Genomic DNA, 19,967 nt, shown 5'->3' on the forward strand with positions numbered 1-19,967 from the left:
TGCCTACATCATCTGTCTGTTTTTAGAATGGTAAAAGCTTTTAAAAGGTAATCAATGGAGTGTAAAATAAGGAGTGAAGCGTGATTATTGAAAGAAGGAATGCGGATATTAATTCCCTTGGATTTTTTGCTGGTATGGATTAAGATTACCAAATCAACGGTCTCCAATTTGCCACAGACGTCTGCCGAGGGTGTATAAATTTGGTAGATTCATGCCAAAGCAGGGTTATCTTTAGCCCCTCTGAACGTATATCGAGCAGAGCCCTCTTTTATGAGTGATGGCTCATCTGGTTTGTTATCCGCCCTGCACCCTCAACACGAAGCTTCTGAAAGACCTCTCACCTTCCTCCCTCTATTCCAATCGTCTTCTCTTCCCCAACAGGTACTCTCATTTCTTCCTTTTTTTCCCCCATATCTTCTTTCTTTTTTATTCTATCTTTCAACTTCTCTTTTCTCATTTTAATGCTTTCCTAATTTTTGCACATTTTCCCTTCTTCTTTTGTTCTATCTGAATGCAAAACACACACACACACACAAACAATTGAAACAAGACAACCCAGAATCAGAAAAGTGCAATTTTCAGAACACCCAATTCAAAATTATTGGCAATTTCAAGTAAAATGGGTTGGCCAGAGAGTTTCGGCTCGAGGACCCGACCCATCTTCTCCTCCCCAGCAGTCTAGTACTGGCGAGAGTTCTCTCATGGACCAACTAACTGCTCAACTATTTAAGTTTTTTCAAAAGTTTAAGTGTGAGTGGGAGATTCCCGACTTGGTGGCTTGAAAGCAGGAATTATTGGCGAGGAACCGACTCTCAGACCCAGGAAGGCCTGCCTGGTGCTGTGTTGACTAGAGTGCTAATGGTGATTAGACGTTACTTTTTTTTTTTTTGATAGGGAGCTTCCTGCGGTGACTAAATCCTTAGAGGTGCTAGAAGGGTGTTACATTCGTCTTTCTGGGAGGATAAGGGGGTGTGGATTTCGGATTCTACTGGGGCATTTTCTGTCAAATCCTTTTATAGTTATCTGTGTCTCGGATTCTACTGGGCCATTTTCTGTCAAATCCTTTTATAGCTATTTGGTGTCTCGAATTCTACTAGGGCATTTTCCGTCAAATCCTTTTATAGCTATATGGTGCCTAGTACTGTGTTTCCAATTGAAGCAAAAGTGTGGAAAATCTAAGCTCTGTCTAGAGTTGGTACTTTCAGCTAGGCGGCCATTCGAGGCCGGATTCAAACAGCAGGTTTCCTCAAGAAGCGCAAGATGCTAATAGTTGATCATTATGCCTTGCGCATAGCGGCAGGGGAAGAAGTGGATGACATCTTTATCCATTGCAGAGTAGCCGGGAGGTTTGGAGTGGCATTCTTTCCGGGTTTGGAATTTCTTGGGTCTTTCCTTATACGATTCCAGAGTTACTAGAAGGATGGTCCTTGGTACCTTGGAAGAAGAAAAGGAGAGTCCTTTGGGACGTGTGCCTTCTAGCTACCATGTGGATTCTTTGGAAAGAAAGGAATGCTAGAGTATTTGACGGTGTACCCGAGTCGCCTCCTTTCTTATTTATGAAAGTAATAGCCTTGACTCTCGTTTGGGCAAAAGCTTTCCGTCTTTCCGATTCGTTTCCTCCTTCGACTTATGGGAGGTGTGGAAGGAAATCCGCTTAAGTGTTGAGAGGCGGCTACCTATCTTGCAGCAGCCCCCATCTCATGGCCATGGGTTGTTAAAACTAAACTTCGATGGATCTAGTCTAGGCAATCCTGGGCCGGCCAGTATAGGAGTCGTTAGGGACTCTAGGGATGAAGTTTTGTGGGCATTTTAAGGGCCTATTGGCATAGCAGATGCTAGTGAGCCCGAGGTTTGAGTTGTTCATCAGGGAATTAAAAGCTTGGAAAGGGATGATCGGAATAGGGTGATATTGGAGGGCGACTCTCTTAATACCATTCGATGGCTTAGAGGATCTTCAGTTCCTCCTTGGAGCTTTGCTCATTTCTTTGATGAAATCCATGATAAAATTGAAGGATCGTCGGTCATCTTCATACATATCAGAAGATGCAGACCGCTTGGCTAGGGAAGGAATAGATAAGCAAGGCCTGGAGTTGTTTGATTTCTTGCCTCCGTGATTTGGGGCTTTTGTTGTATCTCTTCCTCTCTTTTCGCTTGTTTTTCTTCCTTGTACTCTCTTGGGCTGGCTTTCTTAGTTGTCGCCCCCCCCCCCTTTTTTTTATGAATGAACTGTGCTACTATTCAAAAAAAGAAGAAGGTTTGCACCCTACCGCCAATCCGATCGGCCAAAATGTTGTGGGAGTCTGTTTAAAAACACGGATGCGACGCAGAACGTGGCCAAAGAAAAATCCTCGTCGACTCGGCATGGATGCGGCCAAGAATACAGTTGACGCGGCTGAGTACTTGGTTGACGCAGTCATAATTCAATAGAGTCAAAGGAGTTTTTATTGACTATGTAGGGCAAAATGCAGAATGCGGCCAGGGTAGAAGGGAGTTGACTCGGGGGAGTCCACGATGACACGGGGGAGTTTTAAAACTATGGTGGGAGTTTACATGAGCATGTATACTATTGCGCTAGAAGATAAACGTCTGCTACCCTTCCCTGCATTTTTTTTTTGCATTTTCCAAAAGTTGTGAGTTGAAGTTTCTGATCACTCTCAACTTCTAGTCATCGTGGAAAGAAGAATGAGAGGATGTGTAAAGAAGCAAAACGATAGGCAAGTGGCATGGCTAAACTGGAGTTAGAACAAAGACGAGTTTCTCGTACTTGGAATGGAGATGGATAAAACCAATATAAAACTGGTCAGCTTAATTTCTGTTAGATTTGGATCATGATTTGAGATCTCCTTAATGCACATAGCTAAATGTGAAAAGTAATTTTGTTTGATATACAAATGAATTTCCTGATGCAGTTTTAGTGAATGATCTTAGTTGGCCTACTGATGGCGACACACAAAGTATTTACGTACTCCCAGAAGACTGGTGGTCATAAAACCACATGCAACACCAATCAAGTGAAGTTAAGGTTGCAAGCGTATTAACATTTGTTTTCCAATTTAGAAATATTCGTTGCATTGGTATCCTTTGCCAGAGCTGGACTAGCAGTCCTCAACCTACAAAAGCTGTTTACTTGGTAAACTAAATAAATCTAAAGCTTGGAACTTGTCTCTATCATCAAAGAGAGCAACCTTTCTGTATACCATTCTATCAGAATAAGATATGAAAAATAATTATCTTGCATTTTTTCAGATGTGAAGGGTTAACCCATACATCTAGTTGCCAAAAGAAAAATATAGAGAGGATTATTTGGGCCCCTAAAATAGTAATTAAGCGTAAAGGGTGACAGACAGAATTTCTCAAGGCTTACACCTAACATCATCTAGGACCCCTAAAAGGGTACAGTGAAGTTCTAATGATTCCCTCTCTTTTTTTTTTTTGTATTGGTTTCTATAATTAAATGTTGCTGATTTTTTTCATTCCTTTTGTCCTCTCTAGGCTAGTGTCCCAGGAATCTCTTGGCCAGGCAATACTCTTCTATTGCATTCGTTGTCTTGTGCAATTTTTGTGTCTTAGCATATTCGGTTGTCGGTTTAATGTGGAAAAAGTACGCATTTTTTTCTCATTTTTTAGATTTTCAATATGGTATTTTTCTGGCTGTATTTTTTGTTTGCAGGGTTAATCGGCAGAAAAGTCATTTCAAAAACATTGGATATCATGTGGTTAATTGCAGATCTGCAATTGTCAAGGAATTACCTTCTTCTAACCATGCCTCATTGTTAAGGGAACCACATAAGTACTTTGACCAGGTTATTATCACAGTTCGTTCTGGAGATGGTGGCCATGGTGCAGTTCTTAGTATGCCTAACCAGAAAGTCGTTACAAAGTCACATGGAAAACATGGCCAGGAAAAGATGAGGAAGAAAAGTTTATACAAAAGGGATTCCGATGGCTCACTTATCTTGCCCATGGGTGGACATGGCGGAGATGTGGTCATTTATGCAGATGAAGGTGAGGATTCCTTGCTGGAATTTCACAGAAGGAACCGGTACAATGCAAAGCGTGGGGGAAATGTTGATGCTATGGGTGTTTTGACTTCTCAATTACATGATGGGTTTGCTGCACCAACACTGCGTATTCCAGTGCCTGTAGGTTTGTATGTTATATCATAAATTTTGATAATCAAGTTTTTAGTTTGTAGGTTCACTTTCAAGAGATAGGAGTTGTAAGATTATCAGTTCACAAGCTAAAATTTGACCAATATAAAAGTAAAGTTGTATTCTTTTTCATGGCAATGCCAATTAAACCAATGACATGCGATTGTGTTAATAATGGATCATGTCTCCTTGAGTGATCATTATCAAATGTAGAAGTCAAAGATTTTATGAAACGGTCACTTGTAACGAGTCAATATCATCAAATATTTTAGAACAATGGGATATTTACTTGATGGATGGGAATGACCCAATATTTACTCGATGGATGGGAATGACCCAATATTGCATTCTATTTCATAAGCCAGCCATAACATCCAAAGAACTTATCTTTTAAGAAACTTGTTGCCCCTGTAGGTTGAATGGAAGCAAATTTTGGAAGATGTGTGATGAAAACACTGTTCACACTTCACAGTCTATGAAGGATAAAAATGTCTGAGATGAGCTGATGCCGATATTTTGGAAGGAGAGATTCATTTTCATTGTAGAAGTAAAACCATTTCTTTAACCACCAAATTTTGATTTCCTTAACCACTAATTTTTGATCGTTCAAGTTCCTGTTGTACATAAGGAAAACACCTTAAACGTAAAGTCCTAAATTACTATTTAAATGATGCTGGTGACTCCCATAAAGTCATGAATGATTTACCAATTTCTACAAACTTTTTTTTTAATGGTACCGATTTCTGCAAACTTCGTTTTTTTAATGGTACCGATTTCTACAAACTAGAAAAATTAAAAAGAAAAAAGACATGAAAACACTCCCAAGAAAAGCTCGTATCATTGATCGAAAGATTCGTTTTGTCCTTTGCCACGACCACTATGCATGCGGCCCATGGGGTGGTGATTGAGTCTTTTTGTCACTGTGAGACCATCTCACAAGTGTGGTCCAATGCCCGGTGAATAACCCTAACCCTTCATAAAATGTTTTTTATACGCATTTTCTGAAGAAATTTAGACTTTGATATTTGTAGGTTTTAATCAAGTGGGCAAGACTTTTGTTCGGTGTGGCTCTTGTTACGTGTAGCGTGGGGTCTTGTTAGTGGACTACTAGATGGACAGACCTGATCAATACCGCATGTCAGGTGTATAGTGTTCCAGTCAAAGAACAAATCCTCCAAGAGATATTACATTTCTCAACAGTCTTTCATGTAGCTATCAAAATATCATTGACAACATGAAATTGCTACGTCTGCCTCCATATAAGATATTTCTCACTATTTGTAAATATGTGACAGGTACAGTTGTAAAACGTAAGCGAGGAAAGTTTCTTGCAGATTTAGCGCATCCAGGTGATGAAATTCTTGTTGCAAGGGGCGGGCAAGGAGGGGTGAGCCATCCATATTGTGAATTTTAGATACATAATCTTTGTTGCATCTGATGTTCAGCATGATAGAATTTTTATTCTTTCTATTTTATGCTTACATCAAAGCACTTATCTTTTCTATTTAGTTACATTTTCCTGAATACTGAAGCATGCAAAGTTGAGTTATGGCTATGGATATTGTTGCGAGAGCTGGGGTGTCAAGCTTATGTGCTTATGAACTTGTATTTTGACAACAAAGTGGCAATTAGCCTTGCTCATGGCCCCGTCCAACAAGAAAGGACCAGACATAAGTGAATCTACACCTCATAAGTGAGAAGATGACCTTCAGAGATATTTGTACTCCGTATGTTACCACACATCAACTATTGGCTGGTATCTTGACTAAAGGGATTAGCAAAGGTAAACATGAGGAAATAATTCGAAAGTTGGATATGACTGATAGCTACTCACCAACTTGAGGAGTGTCGAAATATAGTTAAGTAATCTCTCAGGGGCAGGCATTTTTTTTATCTTTCCCAAACTTTTATATATGATACGCATAGGGTTCGTAGACCTCACTTTTCATGTTCTATTTTTTTCTCCCCAAACCCTGCACCTGGAAAAATTCCTTCTCTCTCCCCTCTTTCATCTTAAATTTCTTCTTCTTTATTTTCAACTACCACCACTGATTTCTTCTTGTTGCTCTGAGTCACAAGGTTACCTCACAATAAGGTAAGTTAGCAAGAAGTAGACCTATGGTCATCAACAGATCCAGCATAGTCAGTGTCATTGTAGGCTTCCACATGTAGGTGACCATGGTTACTGTGAAACCACCAGTTACTCCAAAAGCTTAAGCTGTTGGAGAAGGCATTATTTAATCTTTTATACTTTTAACACTCCCCCTCATGCGTGGCCCCTCTTTTTTTAGGGTTGGCCTACACGTGGCACATGTGGCCCCACTTTTGGGTTGGCCATTAGATGTGGAATTTTACTATCAAGGAGGTTTGAACCCAGAACCTTTTGATTTGATGCCATGTGAAACTACCAATTACTCCAAAAGCTTAAGCTGTTGGAGCAGGCGTTATTTAATCTTTTATACTTTAACAGTTACCAAGCCGACCCCTGCTAGTTTGGGACAAAGGCTTAGTTGAGTTGAGTTGAGTTTACTTTAACAGTTACCAAGCAGACCCTTTTCTAGGAGCTGCTTCAAGTACCTCACTATCCTCAGAGCTGCAAGTTGTGATTTCCTCAGTGTGTGCATGGACCGACCATTTATACTGATGTCATATGCAATGTCAGGACGAGTCAATGACAAGTACAAAAGGCAACCCGCCAATCTTTGGAACTGCCATTTATCCTGTATAATCTCTACATCATTTTCACATAGCTTATGATTCGGATCAATTGGAGACTGACAGGAGCAGGAGCAAGACTCTTTAACCCATTACTTTGGCCATGAAGAGAGACTTGTTATGAAAAGAAAGGAATATATGAAAAGAACATGACATCCATAATGACAAAAAACTTATCCGTGGAAGGATCGTCGAACTTATACCCTTTTTGGGTGTTTTTGGATTGCCGGAATCAAGAATCAGTATCGACATCACATTCCAATTCCCCCTGTAAACGGAATGACAATCCCTATTCCAGTGTTTGGGTAAGCATTGGATATTAAAAAGGAATCATCAACTTCATCTTCTTCCTCCAGGTAGCTCCTGATTGACTCCGCTTCGGTGATCTACGATGTTTTCCCTGCTTCAAGCACGTAACTGGTAATCTTTTCATGGATTGAAGATAAAATGGAATTGTAGCGTAACTCACTGTGACGTAAAATAATCTTTCATGAACAGTATTGGTCTTTTCTACAAATTGGGGGTTCCTTAAATTGCAGCTTATATGCAAATGCGGGGTTTATAAATTGCACTTCTCTAATAACCAGTGACATAAAACCCTATTCAACTTCTACGACGCACCGAACCTTCCATTGTTCTCACAACGAATCCAAACACACAAAAAAATGACTTTTTACAGAAACTAGTGATCTTAATGACCTCACTTGGATTGCTCTGTCGATCCGATACATGTAATGAAGCAATGACAGTGAGTCTGAATGCGTCTTTTGTAGTTTCGAAGCACGTCTGATCTTCTGTTTTCTAAGCCCCAATCTTCTCAATATCCCTTCATTTTCAGATACTTCTTTCAGCAGTTGAAAATGGGGATGGGGAAGGAGTTGAAACTTTGGATTGGAGAGAGAGAGAGAGAGAGAGAGAGAGAGAGAGAGAGAGAGAGAGAGAGAGAGAGAGAGAGAGAGAGAGTTTTTCTGCAATTTTTTTGGCCAAATCAAATTATTTTGTGTTAGGGAGTTAGAATACCACGTACATCGGATGGTAACATAATCCGCCCGAGATTTTGCTTGGCCATTCCCTTTACACCAAATAAGATCAACCAAACGCCAGAATTGTGCATGTTTCTTGGAGCCAAATAATGAAGCTTTCCACCAGATTCTTCAAGACCTCAAGCCTTTTCCTGGAAAAGGTTAGTTTTTTTATAAGCATGGATGTCTTGAGATCTATGCTCACTAAAATGCAGATTGGACATGATAACTTGATGACAAACATTTTACCACTGCCGTTAAAAAGAAACCAAACATTTTCCCACTGTATACTAGTAATTTGGTCATGTGGGAAATCAAGAAACAAACTGTGGCCACTCGTCCGGTTGTTCAAGAGATGAGGCAAAATATAGTGCTATGGCTCATAATGCATGTAACTTAATGTGGCTTAAGGGCCTTATATCTAAGCTTGGATTTTCTATTAGAGAGTAGAGACCCTTGGAAGATGTGCTGCAATAATCAGTCATATTGCATCCAATCTGATGTTTCACAGGTGAGCCAACAATAGAGAGATGGATTTTCACCTCGTTAAAGAGAATGTGATCCCCAAGAAAATATACACAGCATTTCTAAAGTCAGCTGATCAATCGGGTTATATTTTCACCAAAGCCTTTGTCATGCAATTGAAATCCATCATAAATAAGTTGGGCATGATTGACATTTGTTCTCCAGCTTTGAGGGGGATTGTTATGCCATAGATTTTTCACTGTATCATTGAGGTTTTGTTTTTTCCTTTTTTACCACATGATTAGTTGACTAGACAGCTCTTGTAATTTTGTTATTTTATCCTATTATTTAATGAAACTTATTTGTGAGAGGGGATTACACTTGCAATTCTTTGTTTCAGAGATCTTCTCAGCACCTTGAGATATAGCTTGATAGAGGAGATTTCGTAGTGGTTTTAACAGGAGTATCATTATGTCTTTAGTTGCATCTTATGCCCTTGCATTATGCTCATAATAGTTTTTTCACAGATTAGCTTGTTAGAGATGCCTGAGCATAAGAAGAAAAAAATGTTGTCTTCAACTACTAATATCATGAGAGATGACAGTGACAAGGTGAGCCTACTAATGCCCTGTAGTTCAAACCTTTGCATTTATAATCCCAGCTTTAATTCTTCAATATAGGACTTATTAGGCCTTGGCCAAGTGCTTGCATCTCTTATGAAAGCGCTTATTTTTATAAAAGTTGATTCTAGAGGCAAGGGGGTGCACAATTTCACATTAATTTGTGGGAATGAATTGTATGCTTTCTAACGCATTGAAACTTTTCCATTGCTTCCTTGCCAAATGTTTTGGTTTTATCCTCTTGATCACTTTTCCTTCTTTGAATTGCTGTAATTATCTTGGTTGAAAGTGTTGTCATAATCATAAACTTATATTGGTAATTATAGATTTCTGAAAATTTCCAAGAAGTCGCTTGGGGATAGTTAACACTCCTTGCATGTGCACCAAGGATATATTCACTGATGTACTTACCTTTTGTTGCGATTAGGAAAGGTCCCAACTTTTTAAAGCTGTTGGATCATTGACATGCAGACTTTACTTTTAGGGGATGCATCACAAGCTATGTCACAAATATCTCCGATATTTTAAAAATATTGCGGTTTTATCGTGACATTTTTGATAAAACGAAAAAAATCCCGAAATAATACTGAGATTTTAAAATATAGCCATATTTTCATTTTAATCATTTACCGCAAATATCGCAATAATTTTTACGATATTTTATATTTTATATTTTTTAGTAAATTATATATTTTAAAATAATTTTATTTTACCATTTTTTCCAGATAGAAAATCGAAAAAATAAAAAAAAATAATATATCCCGAGATTTTCCCTTGCCGAGAAATTCCCGAGAACGATATTTGTGACTTAGATCACAAGTTCAGGATATAATATCATTTTTCTGAGAAAACAGGATATAATATCATTAGTCTCTTTTTTAGTGAGCCTCGTGCACTGGGCTGCCCTTTTTAGTCTCCTTTTTGTGAGCATTTAAACTTTGCCAAGCTTTTGGTTTTTCTTTGTAAAAAATCCTTGAAGTTTTTGATGCAAAATTTGTCTTTACATTCTGCATATTTCTTATCTTCTCTGACTAGAAAAGTGAACGAGCTTCATTGTATGTATTTATTTATTGTTTCTGAGTTCTGTCATTCTTGATCTTAGTGGTTTATCTCTAGAAGCTCTCTCTGGCCAATTGTATGTGCTCATTTATGTTATGATTAGTTCAAGTTGCACATATAAAAATGGTTGCTGGAGAATCTGTCTAGGCAGTTACCTTCTCATAATTCCCTGCAAATACTACAATTTTTAATGAGATTCCCGTCATCAACCACATCTTGAAGAATATTGCAACTTATCTTGATTTCCAACCAAAACATGCGTGCACAAGTGTGCATCATTTCACCAACCAATGCAAGCGAACAGGAACTCTTGAAAGAATGAATATATCTGGTGGTTCTTGATCACATTCTCAAAACATGGGATCTATTAGGTAGCCACAAATGTTAATGAGATTTTAGGTGTGTTAATAGTGTGGATTTTTTTGCAGTCACTTAATGTTTGTATCGCTTATGTGTTCAATGCTAACATGTGGAATTCAATCTTTGCCAATTTATTGCAGGTTTTAGTTCTTGGTCAGCCTGGAGAGGAGGTTAGTTTGGAGCTGATATTAAGAGTAGTTGCTGATGTCGGGCTAGTGGTATGTTGTGGTTCCACTTAATTATTTTTTGTGCTTTCTATTTCCAACTCAGGCATTACTCAATAAGAAAGTAATTAGTTAATGCTGCTTGCAGTATTTCTTGAGCTGCTAAATTACACTGTTTGCAGTGAATATGTTTTCACAAAAGTTTAATTATATCAGTTTGTTGATAAAATAATGGCATTTACTATAGTTTTTCCGACCAAGAGGAACCCCAGATGGAGCATGCATTATAAATTGTATCGTCAAATGGATTAGATATTTACTTGTGCAATATATCTATTACCGTATGCTTGTTTTAAGAGCAACTCCAAATTTATTATCTTACATTTTTTTGTCAAAGATTCAACACTTTGTCGAGTTTGTGCCTTCTAAAGGTTGGAAGAGGACTATACCTATGTCCCGAGGTAAATACAATCTAGAGATAGTCTTCTGATTGTTATAGTGCTTGCCTGATGCATGAGGTGTCCCAAACATTCACCAACACAATCTTAATTTAACCATATTTATAGGAAAACTTCTTGTTCTGGAGCAGCATGTGCTTTGGAATTGCTGGTTAATGAAAACCCTACAATTGGCATGTAAACTTTACACCAAATATAGCATTCTTACAAAACATGATTGTATAAGGCACCTTAGTTGCAAGAAGTGAGAACACAGAGTGGTTTCAGGTCCTAGAGCATCGAAATAGTTGTTTCCAAAAAATTCACGTAGGAGAAACACTCAGGAAGCATCTAAATAAAATATATTGTATGATTTAGATCCATAATTATATTTAAAACAAAGATGGACCTTACCTTTTTTAGCGATCGTGCATATCAGAACTGTACATCAAATGGTTATAATAGATACAGATATTGTAATTTATGCATTATATTTAAATATATCAGAAAAATGAATGCAAGTTTAAATATATAAAATGATCTTCCAACATCGTACTAGATACTACGAATTTTGCATAAATTTTTTATTGATAATCAGTTAATCAATCCGTATTTCTTCCTTCCACCGCTTTCTAAATATATTTCCATGTCTAATATGAATATGATATATCCATACCAGAGTTAAGTTGTCTGAGGAAGATTTTTGACTCATCAATCAACTTATCAGAGTTATGGTCTGGTGAAAAATGTTTTAATTGCTCTTTCAGGGACTTCCAAATGCTGGAAAATCAACACTTTTGGCAGCCATCACATTTGCAAAACCTGATATTGCTGATTATCCTTTCACAACATTAATGCCAAACCTTGGACGCCTTGATGGTGATCCCAGTTTGGGGGCTCAAAAGTATTCATCCGAGGCAACATTGGCAGATTTGCCTGGTCTCATTGAAGGTGCTCACCTGGGAAAGGTATTGCTCCATACTTTTCATGTTTCTTTTATAGGCTTTCCATAAAGCTTATGCTGCCAATTTCAGCATCTCTCTTTACAGGGTCTTGGGCGGAATTTCTTGAGGCACCTTAGAAGAACTCGACTCCTGGTCCATGTTGTTGATGCTGCCGCAGAGAATCCTGTTAATGATTACAGAACTGTCAAAGAAGTACGACTTTCTCAGCAAGGAAGAAAATCTATCATGTCACTTTTTTTTTTTTTTTTTGCATTTTCTTTTGTTTTCTGAATTTATTTTCAGACTCAAAGTAGATTTTTTTGAGTGTCAAAATGAAGGTCTTCAATGCCTTGTAGAGAGCTTTATTTACCTTGTTGTCTATAATCTCATAGGCGGCGTTGTCTTGTTAATTGTTACTTCATCGGTGAAATTGTGTGGGATAATATGGTGTGCAAGAAGAAATAATGGGGAGAATCTCATTTGGGTCCTGGCTCATTACTAAATCATTATAGTCTTCCTGAAAAACTTGAACAAACTTTCCAGTACTATCCAACTGTTGAGAAGTAGTGGATTCATCTAACTTGAATGATGCCTCTCCAATAGTGATAGCAACGGTCGGAGTATAACCTCAGTAGCATCTAGTTGACAATGAGATGGAATAGGGTCAAAGAAACACAAAGTATTTAGTAGGGTAATCCACTAATCACATTCTGTCCGCTCTGTCCGTTGAGCTAACTTTCATATGTTCAAACTTAGGTCTCACACTGACTAAGAACTTAAATATCCTCCTCTTCAAGCTGTTTCTGACTTTCATTAGCATCTAGTTGACAATGAGACTGAATGGGATAAAAGAAACAAAAAATATTTCGAAGGGTATTAAAGTACTTATTTATCCACTAATCACATTGTGTCCACAAAGCTGACTCTTGATGCAATTTATAGTCCCAAGAAAACAACTTTCTGTGTCCCACCTTCCTTCATAGTATTACAAATCGAGGAGCCACTCCTAATGTGTGGTTTATTGCAGTTAAAGTACCATCCGGTCACATTGATTATTAGATTTCCATTCACCATATTTTGGATCATTGAGATTGAATTCTTTGGTTCTACCATCAAGATAACCGGGTTTTGCCTTTACACCAAGAAAAATCTTAGCATTGTGAGACCAAGAAAGAAATTTTCCGGTTTAACTTCACTCAATAAAGAAATAAAAGAGCGGCCCAGTGCACGAGGCTCCCGCCATTGCGGGGTCTGGGGAGGGCTAGATGTACGCAGCCTTACCCCTGCTTTGCACTGTTTCCGTGACTCGAACCGGTGACCACCAGGTCACAACGGAGTAACCTTACCGTTGCGCCAAGGCTCGCCCTCTTCACTCAACAAAGAAATATTTACTTAAAATTAACCCGTTTAGCATCTAGCTGCATCTCGATTAGGATAGCATATAAATAAATTTCATGACATAAATTTATTGCCTTTGTGAGATTGTTGATTACATGTATATAAGTAAATTCGACTTATTTATACCTCAATGACCATCAGAGGTAAACATGTATATAAGTAAACTTATGCCAATTAACTTATGTTATCCGGAAACTTATGTTAATAGGTTAAATGCATCAATCCATTTCAGTGACCAATGACCATCTAACGTCAACACTTACAAAAGTTTAAAAAACTTTTTTTAATTAACTTAGATTAATTTTATTTGTTAGATTAGGTAAAGAAAGGTTGCTCTAAACGTTATGTTAATAAACTTATTAGGCGTACTATTATTATAAGTAAAATAAAGAATAAATTCTTAATAAAAGGTAAATATTTACAAGAGTAGTAAACAAATAAATTAAATATTTATAAAATGATCATTAACTAATCAAAATAAATAGGAAATTTGTAATAAGAGAATATTTAAAATCTAAAAATAGTAAAGAAAAAGTGAAATAACTGCAAGTCATACAAAATAAATAGTAAATTCCACAATAAATAGTAATTCCTAATGAAATAAAAAATAAAAAATAATTAATAATAGTAAAAGAAGTAATGAATAACTAGTTTTAGCACGGTTAAAACTTGAATGAGCCGGTCATCCGGGTATGTTTCTAAATGATCAGGGGATTGATCTGAAATATAAGATGGATAAAGAACAATTCCTCTGTGAGAAGAATAAAGTTCATGATAAAAACTTACAATGTGTTTTGAGTTGTGTTATCAGAACCAATAACAGGTAAAGAAGACATAAATGAAATTGCTGTCAAAATAGGGATGGAGCAGTCGATGGTCGATGATGAATGCCTAAGGATATAGATGATGTGGAGGCGCAATATATCTTTCAATAAAAGAAGTTCTATGGGGTAGGCTGTCTCGGTATCTGCTTACTATAATGGTGGCATGATGGCTGCACTCTCACTTTTATTTATGCTAGTTGTTCTATTGTGGAAAGAAGGCATCTCTGGGAGTACCTTATAGTGAGTAGCAGTAACATCATTGCAAAATTGGTTGTTGGGGGAGATTTCAATGCAGTCCTAAATCCTGATGAGGAGGCTGACGGGAGAGCTCTCTCCCTTGTAATCTATTCATGGTTTCCAAGATGCTTTGTATGGTGCTGGGTAATGGATGTTGATTATATCGGAAACAGATTTACTAGATGCAATAATCATGAAGGGAGAAGGGTGATGGACAAGTTGTTCAGAGTCCTCTGTAATGGTATTTGGAATGCTCAAAACATTCAAATCCCAGTCACTGACCTTTCGAGAATATGCTCTGATCATGCTCCACTTCAGACATAATGGTTAGAAGACCAAAAGATGTGGACCCTTGATCCCCTCCGACGTGTTTGAATCCTAGTTGGTTTTATGAGCATGTCGGTGTTGAGGGGGAGAATTGTGAAGATCATCACCAACCATTGTTTCCTATCCTTCATTAATTAGATAATTGTTTAGAGTTTTTTTCTTTTCTTTTTTTGGTGGTAAAACCTATTGGATAACTACTTAGAAGAGTTTGCTTCAAGTAGGTAGCTAGTAGAAAGAGGTTGTATTTATCAAGAATTTCTATTAGCTTAGTTGCATGAGTTTGATTTTAGGTTGGTTGGTTGGTTCTAGTTACCAATTCAAATAAAACTACTCTTTGATGTAACATATATAAGTGGACGTGATGTCAAAAATTGAGAGAGTGCATTCATGCTTTTGGCCATCTAAAGCACTCTCTTGTTCCATACTCCATTATATCTCTCTTCTTAATTTCCTTCCTAAACCACCAAACAAGGTTATCAATAGGTTGATTCTCGAAACATGGTTAGGTTTGGGGACAGCTCCACCCTTGATAGTGGTATAAATGTTTATTTATTTATTTTTTTGAATGATAGTGGTATAAATCTTAGCCTTTTGGATAAAATCAAGTGATATAAATGTTTATGTAAACATTCAACATTGTTAGTTCAGTTTCATTCTGTTATGTCTAACATCCATAGGTAATCAGATTTAATTGTCAATAGTCTTACCAATAGACACGTGGAACCAAAGGGCCTTTATATGTGTGATTTTGCTTTCTAGTTCTTAATTTATGAAAGTGGCATTTCTGGTTGCCTGAGCTCATTGTGTTAGAGTTCTTATTTTCAAGGTTCTATTTTTGTCTGTTTCAACTAGATATTTTTGAACTATTGCCTGATGGAACAATGTTCTAATAAAGCAGTTTAATTCCTGGCCATTTTTTTCTTCATTTACCAACATCGAGTCTTCAATTCATGCTTCTATCGTTTAGTTGCATGCACTATCACCATTTTGTTTATCTGTTTTATTTTCCAGGAATTGCGGATGTACAACCCTGAGTACCTTGAACGACCATATATTGTGGTGTTAAACAAGATTGACCTTCCAGAGGTACGTCAGTGCTTTATTCTTTAAGTACTCTGTCCTTGTTTCTCAAAAGAAATTATCAATGTGGTCTATGTACTTTTCTTTCCATTCTTCATATCAAACTAGTGATAGATTTAAGTAGATTTGTCTTGGTTTTTTCCTTTCGTCAGGCAAGGGATAGGTTACCATCTTTGGCTAAAGAAATATCAACAATTGGATCCTCTGAGCTATCTTCTGACTCAGAAAAGATTTATAAGGAAGTTGTTCAGGAATCAGCTGTTGAGTGTGAGGATCTGAATATGGCTACTTTGGGATCTCGGAAAGAGAGAAAGGAAAGAGAAATTGAGGACTATCCACAACCTCTTGCTGTTGTGGGTGTTAGTGTTCTGTATGTTCTTTTTCCCCTTGCTAGTAAACTTCACTTTAGTTGATTACATATGCCTTTTTATCACTAACTTTAGCCGTCTTGAGCTCTATTGACACTCAAACAAATAGGAGTAAGCTTTTCTTTTACTTCATAGAATTTGAATATCTTCATTATATAAATTATTTATTGCTTATTCTTGATGCATGTAAGTGCATGCCTTGTTGACTGAAAATATTTTGAAAGAGAAAATCACTTTTGAGAAGCTTTTTTATTTTATCCTTTTGAGCTGGGATTGAATTTGCCTCGGGATTTACAGCACAAATTGAGAAGCTTTATCATGAATAAAAGCAAAATAAGAAGACACTATCTTCTTGGGGGAACAACCTCAAGGTTATTAGGCGGCTTAAACCAGAGATTCCATCTTCTAGACGGATCTCGTTTTGTTGGAAATCGGTGGTTACAAAATGCAATGTTTGTGATGCGTATGTTAACGAAATACATCAACAATTTGATAAGCCTCCTTTGGCAATTTAAAATCAATGCTGAAAACTAAACTCCGTCTCGACTATGTCAGTTTGATGAGCTTGCCTTCAATAACATTAAATATTTGGTACCGTCTTCACAGAGGTCCTGACATGAAACAATTTGCAGGAGGTGGAATGCATTGGGAGCTTTAAATGGCTAGCCACCCCATATTATCCCTTGGGGAGGTGCTAGATCCTCTACTGTCAATTGAAGAGCAAGTTGCAAAATGTATCATGGTATCAAAGCCAGGCACAACAAAGAAAACACACACACGCACACGTGTGTGTGTGTGTGTGTGTGTGTGTGTGTGTGTGTGTGTGTGCATTGAATTTTGAGCAACACTAGTAGCATTTGGACTATTGGTGTGATTTAATCATTTTCTGGCCATTGTACATGACATGAGAATGGCGATTAGGACAAATCCTGTGGGCCACCTAGAGACGATAGAGGCTGTTCAATCTCACACCAAACTGAATATGCCAACTCTTTGATCTACGAGGGGGAATTTAGCCTTCTCCCCCAAACCTTTTGCAGTTGATATTTGCATATCTTGATCAAACAGATGGGGTCTGTTCTCCATTAGACCCAATTTGCTCTAGTCTTGTGATGAGCCACCGCCACAAGATCAACACCCAGTCATTACATTCAAATGCCATATCTAGAGTGTGCCTTACAAAGGACAAATGTCTCATTTTCTCAAATTATATTAGAATGTATCCAGGCAAGATTCTTGCTCAAGGATAGTTTCCTTTAGGAAAATCCTTATACTTTTCTGCTTCTCTTTCACAACACATTTGCGTCATGTACATAAAAGACTGTTCAACAAGTTGACTATCATCCTCACCATTTCCTTCCAGTCCAGTTTGGGGCATTTTATCCCAAAAGTCAGCATTTTTAAGGTGATCTTGAATTTTGTTGTCCGAGTTGATGCAAAATGGTTTTGAGCTTATCCATGAGGTAGCAAATATTATGTACATTTTTCAGTTCAAAAAGGATAATTTATTGGGTTCAGATGACGTATTATCCTTGATATTGTGCCTGCATGAGGTTTTGTCGTTCCCTCATGATATTCTCTTAATTGCTCTCCATGAATATATAAATATATAAAATCCGTAGTACATCTTGTCTGAAGAATGGAAATAAATGCATACATACAGACATGCTCCTGTAAGATTCAATTGCAGTAAGTTTCTTGAGCTGGCATCTCCTTTTACGATGAAACCATCTTGATCCCATGTTTGCAATGACTTTGCTCAGTATGCATCTGTAAATATGAAAACTTCACAATACCTTATCCGACCTAACAGTACTGTCATATCCCAAGAAGATTATAGAAATAATATGTTCCTTGACTTTTGCTTAGGCTGACTAGCTCAAGTTTTCTCGTCTCTGACATGCTGTGCTGGTCCAATCTTCAAGAACTCGTTGGTGTAATTCTTGGTCTGTTACTTGGCTTATGAGATGGTAACATTCTCAATTTCAGAGGATGAGCTGCTAGTAGGCCAAATCAACTGGTCAAGAGTCTAGGGAGATGTGCCCTTACACTTCATTTTCTACACAACAAACCTGATAAACTTGATTTTACTTGGATTGAGATAGATTGCCTCAGTCATTAGGATATTTTGTCAAAAAAAAAAAAGTGTAGCCAGGTAAATGCTCGAATTCCCACAAGATCACTCCAAATGTGACAAGCAATTTATTAGATAAAAGAACAGATTATACTTGTGATCTGTATTACAAGATTTGGATTTGCGATTATTGCATGCATATAAATATTTAGTAGTTGGGTGCTTTGCCAACGAACTTGTGATGCAACAAACCTTGGGTCAAACAGGAATAATGTTTTTTTTTTTTCCTGTCATAAACTGTAGCCTCTCTAGCTAAAAGAGGGGAAAATGCATCAAGTGGTTCTGAAACAGTCACACGAATCCAATATTTTCAGTGATGTGCAGAGTTGTTTCTTTTTCAGATTGGAATATTGTTTCACTTTCAATCTTGACAGTCGCCCCAACAAAAGTGTTTATTATTATGATAACTTTCTCTCTCCACGAGTTGATCTTTCAATCTGCATATTCAATCAAATTTTCAGTTTGGGAATGCACATCATTGTCAATCAATTGTACTCCATTTCCACCATTTGCTAATGAACTTTCATTATCTCTTTTTGTAGGAAGCGTATCAGAATCAATGAAATGTTGAAGGAGATAAGGGCTGCCTTGAGGAAGTGTCAAGATTCGGAAAAACCAGTGGGACAAAGTATCGTGTGAGAGACATATCCATTACAGAAGATCTTGTATAGAATTGTAGCCTCAATATAGTCAATGGCCGGGAACTGTACATATGCAAATGATCAGTAACAGATGTTATGTTATGCCCAGTGCTCACGACCAGGTATTACCTTCATTTGACCTATGCAAGTTATTACTGGAAGTCTAAATTGTTTCGAAAGGAGAGGACCCGCCTCTCTAGTTCTCTTCATTTTTCTAATCAAACAATCAAGCTGGATTGTGGCTTCATCTACCTTGAGAGGAGTGCTTCTGGTGTAGGTTCTCTTCTGAACTCTTGATCTTATAAAGAAGGCTAGTGACTGTTTATGTATTTTTCTGTTCACTGTTAACTGAAATATTTGAAAGGAGAATCAGAAATTAAACTCAGTATAGAAATGCATAAACTAGCAAATTGTCGCATATCTCAGCCCAGATGTGAGTCCACCGTACTGATACTGATATGTGAGTCCATCATACTGATATTATTTCCTAGTGGTCTAATTTTACTTGGGCGTAAAACGTTTTACACCCATTTGTGAGTCCACCAGACTGATTATTTCCTAGTGGTCTAATTTTAGTTCTGTTTCTTTCGACATAAAATGTATGTAAAACAAATTTTGCACCCATTTCTAAGTGGAAAAATGGGCGTAAAATTTGTTTTACACCTGTTTTATGTGGAAGAAACAGAGCCTTAGGGGCTGTTTGGATATGCAGATTTTAGAATCCAGGTTTTTAGTTTGACAACAGTGTAAAACAGGGTTCGCAATCAAGCTGCTGTCCTGGCAGCGTTTCTTGGATTTTAAGGAAGAAAACCATATTTTAGGAATATGGGGAAGAGGTTTCGATAATGTGATGAATCTTAGGATTTTTCAATCATCCATTGCTTACATTTCATATCACAATTTCATCCAACATAGAATAACATATGTAAGATCTAATGCGGGCAATCATTGGTCTTAGATCAACGGTGTAGATTGATGAATGAGATTAAGTATGAAATTTCTAGAGTTACCCATTCCCAAA

The 19,967-nt window shown here is 37.4% G+C and overlaps 1 protein-coding gene across 1 annotated transcript; it reads left to right on the forward strand.

Annotated features, from left to right (window-relative positions):
* Positions 1-171: 171 nt before the first annotated feature.
* On the forward strand, positions 172-19,331 carry LOC143892407 (putative GTP-binding protein OBGC2). Its single transcript, XM_077397005.1, has 10 exons — positions 172-381; positions 3,671-4,146; positions 5,447-5,538; positions 8,881-8,964; positions 10,533-10,610; positions 11,761-11,961; positions 12,043-12,150; positions 15,735-15,809; positions 15,956-16,173; positions 18,848-19,331. The coding sequence occupies exons 1-10, from the start codon at positions 278-280 to the stop codon at positions 18,942-18,944; spliced, it is 1,533 nt and encodes a 510-aa protein (XP_077253120.1). The 5' UTR covers positions 172-277; the 3' UTR covers positions 18,945-19,331.
* Positions 19,332-19,967: the final 636 nt, after the last annotated feature.

This window comes from Tasmannia lanceolata, unplaced genomic scaffold (assembly GCF_043159265.1).
Source record: "Tasmannia lanceolata isolate RefF3 unplaced genomic scaffold, GAP_Taslan_0.1 ptg000015l, whole genome shotgun sequence".
Classification (NCBI taxonomy): Eukaryota; Viridiplantae; Streptophyta; class Magnoliopsida; order Canellales; family Winteraceae; genus Tasmannia; species Tasmannia lanceolata.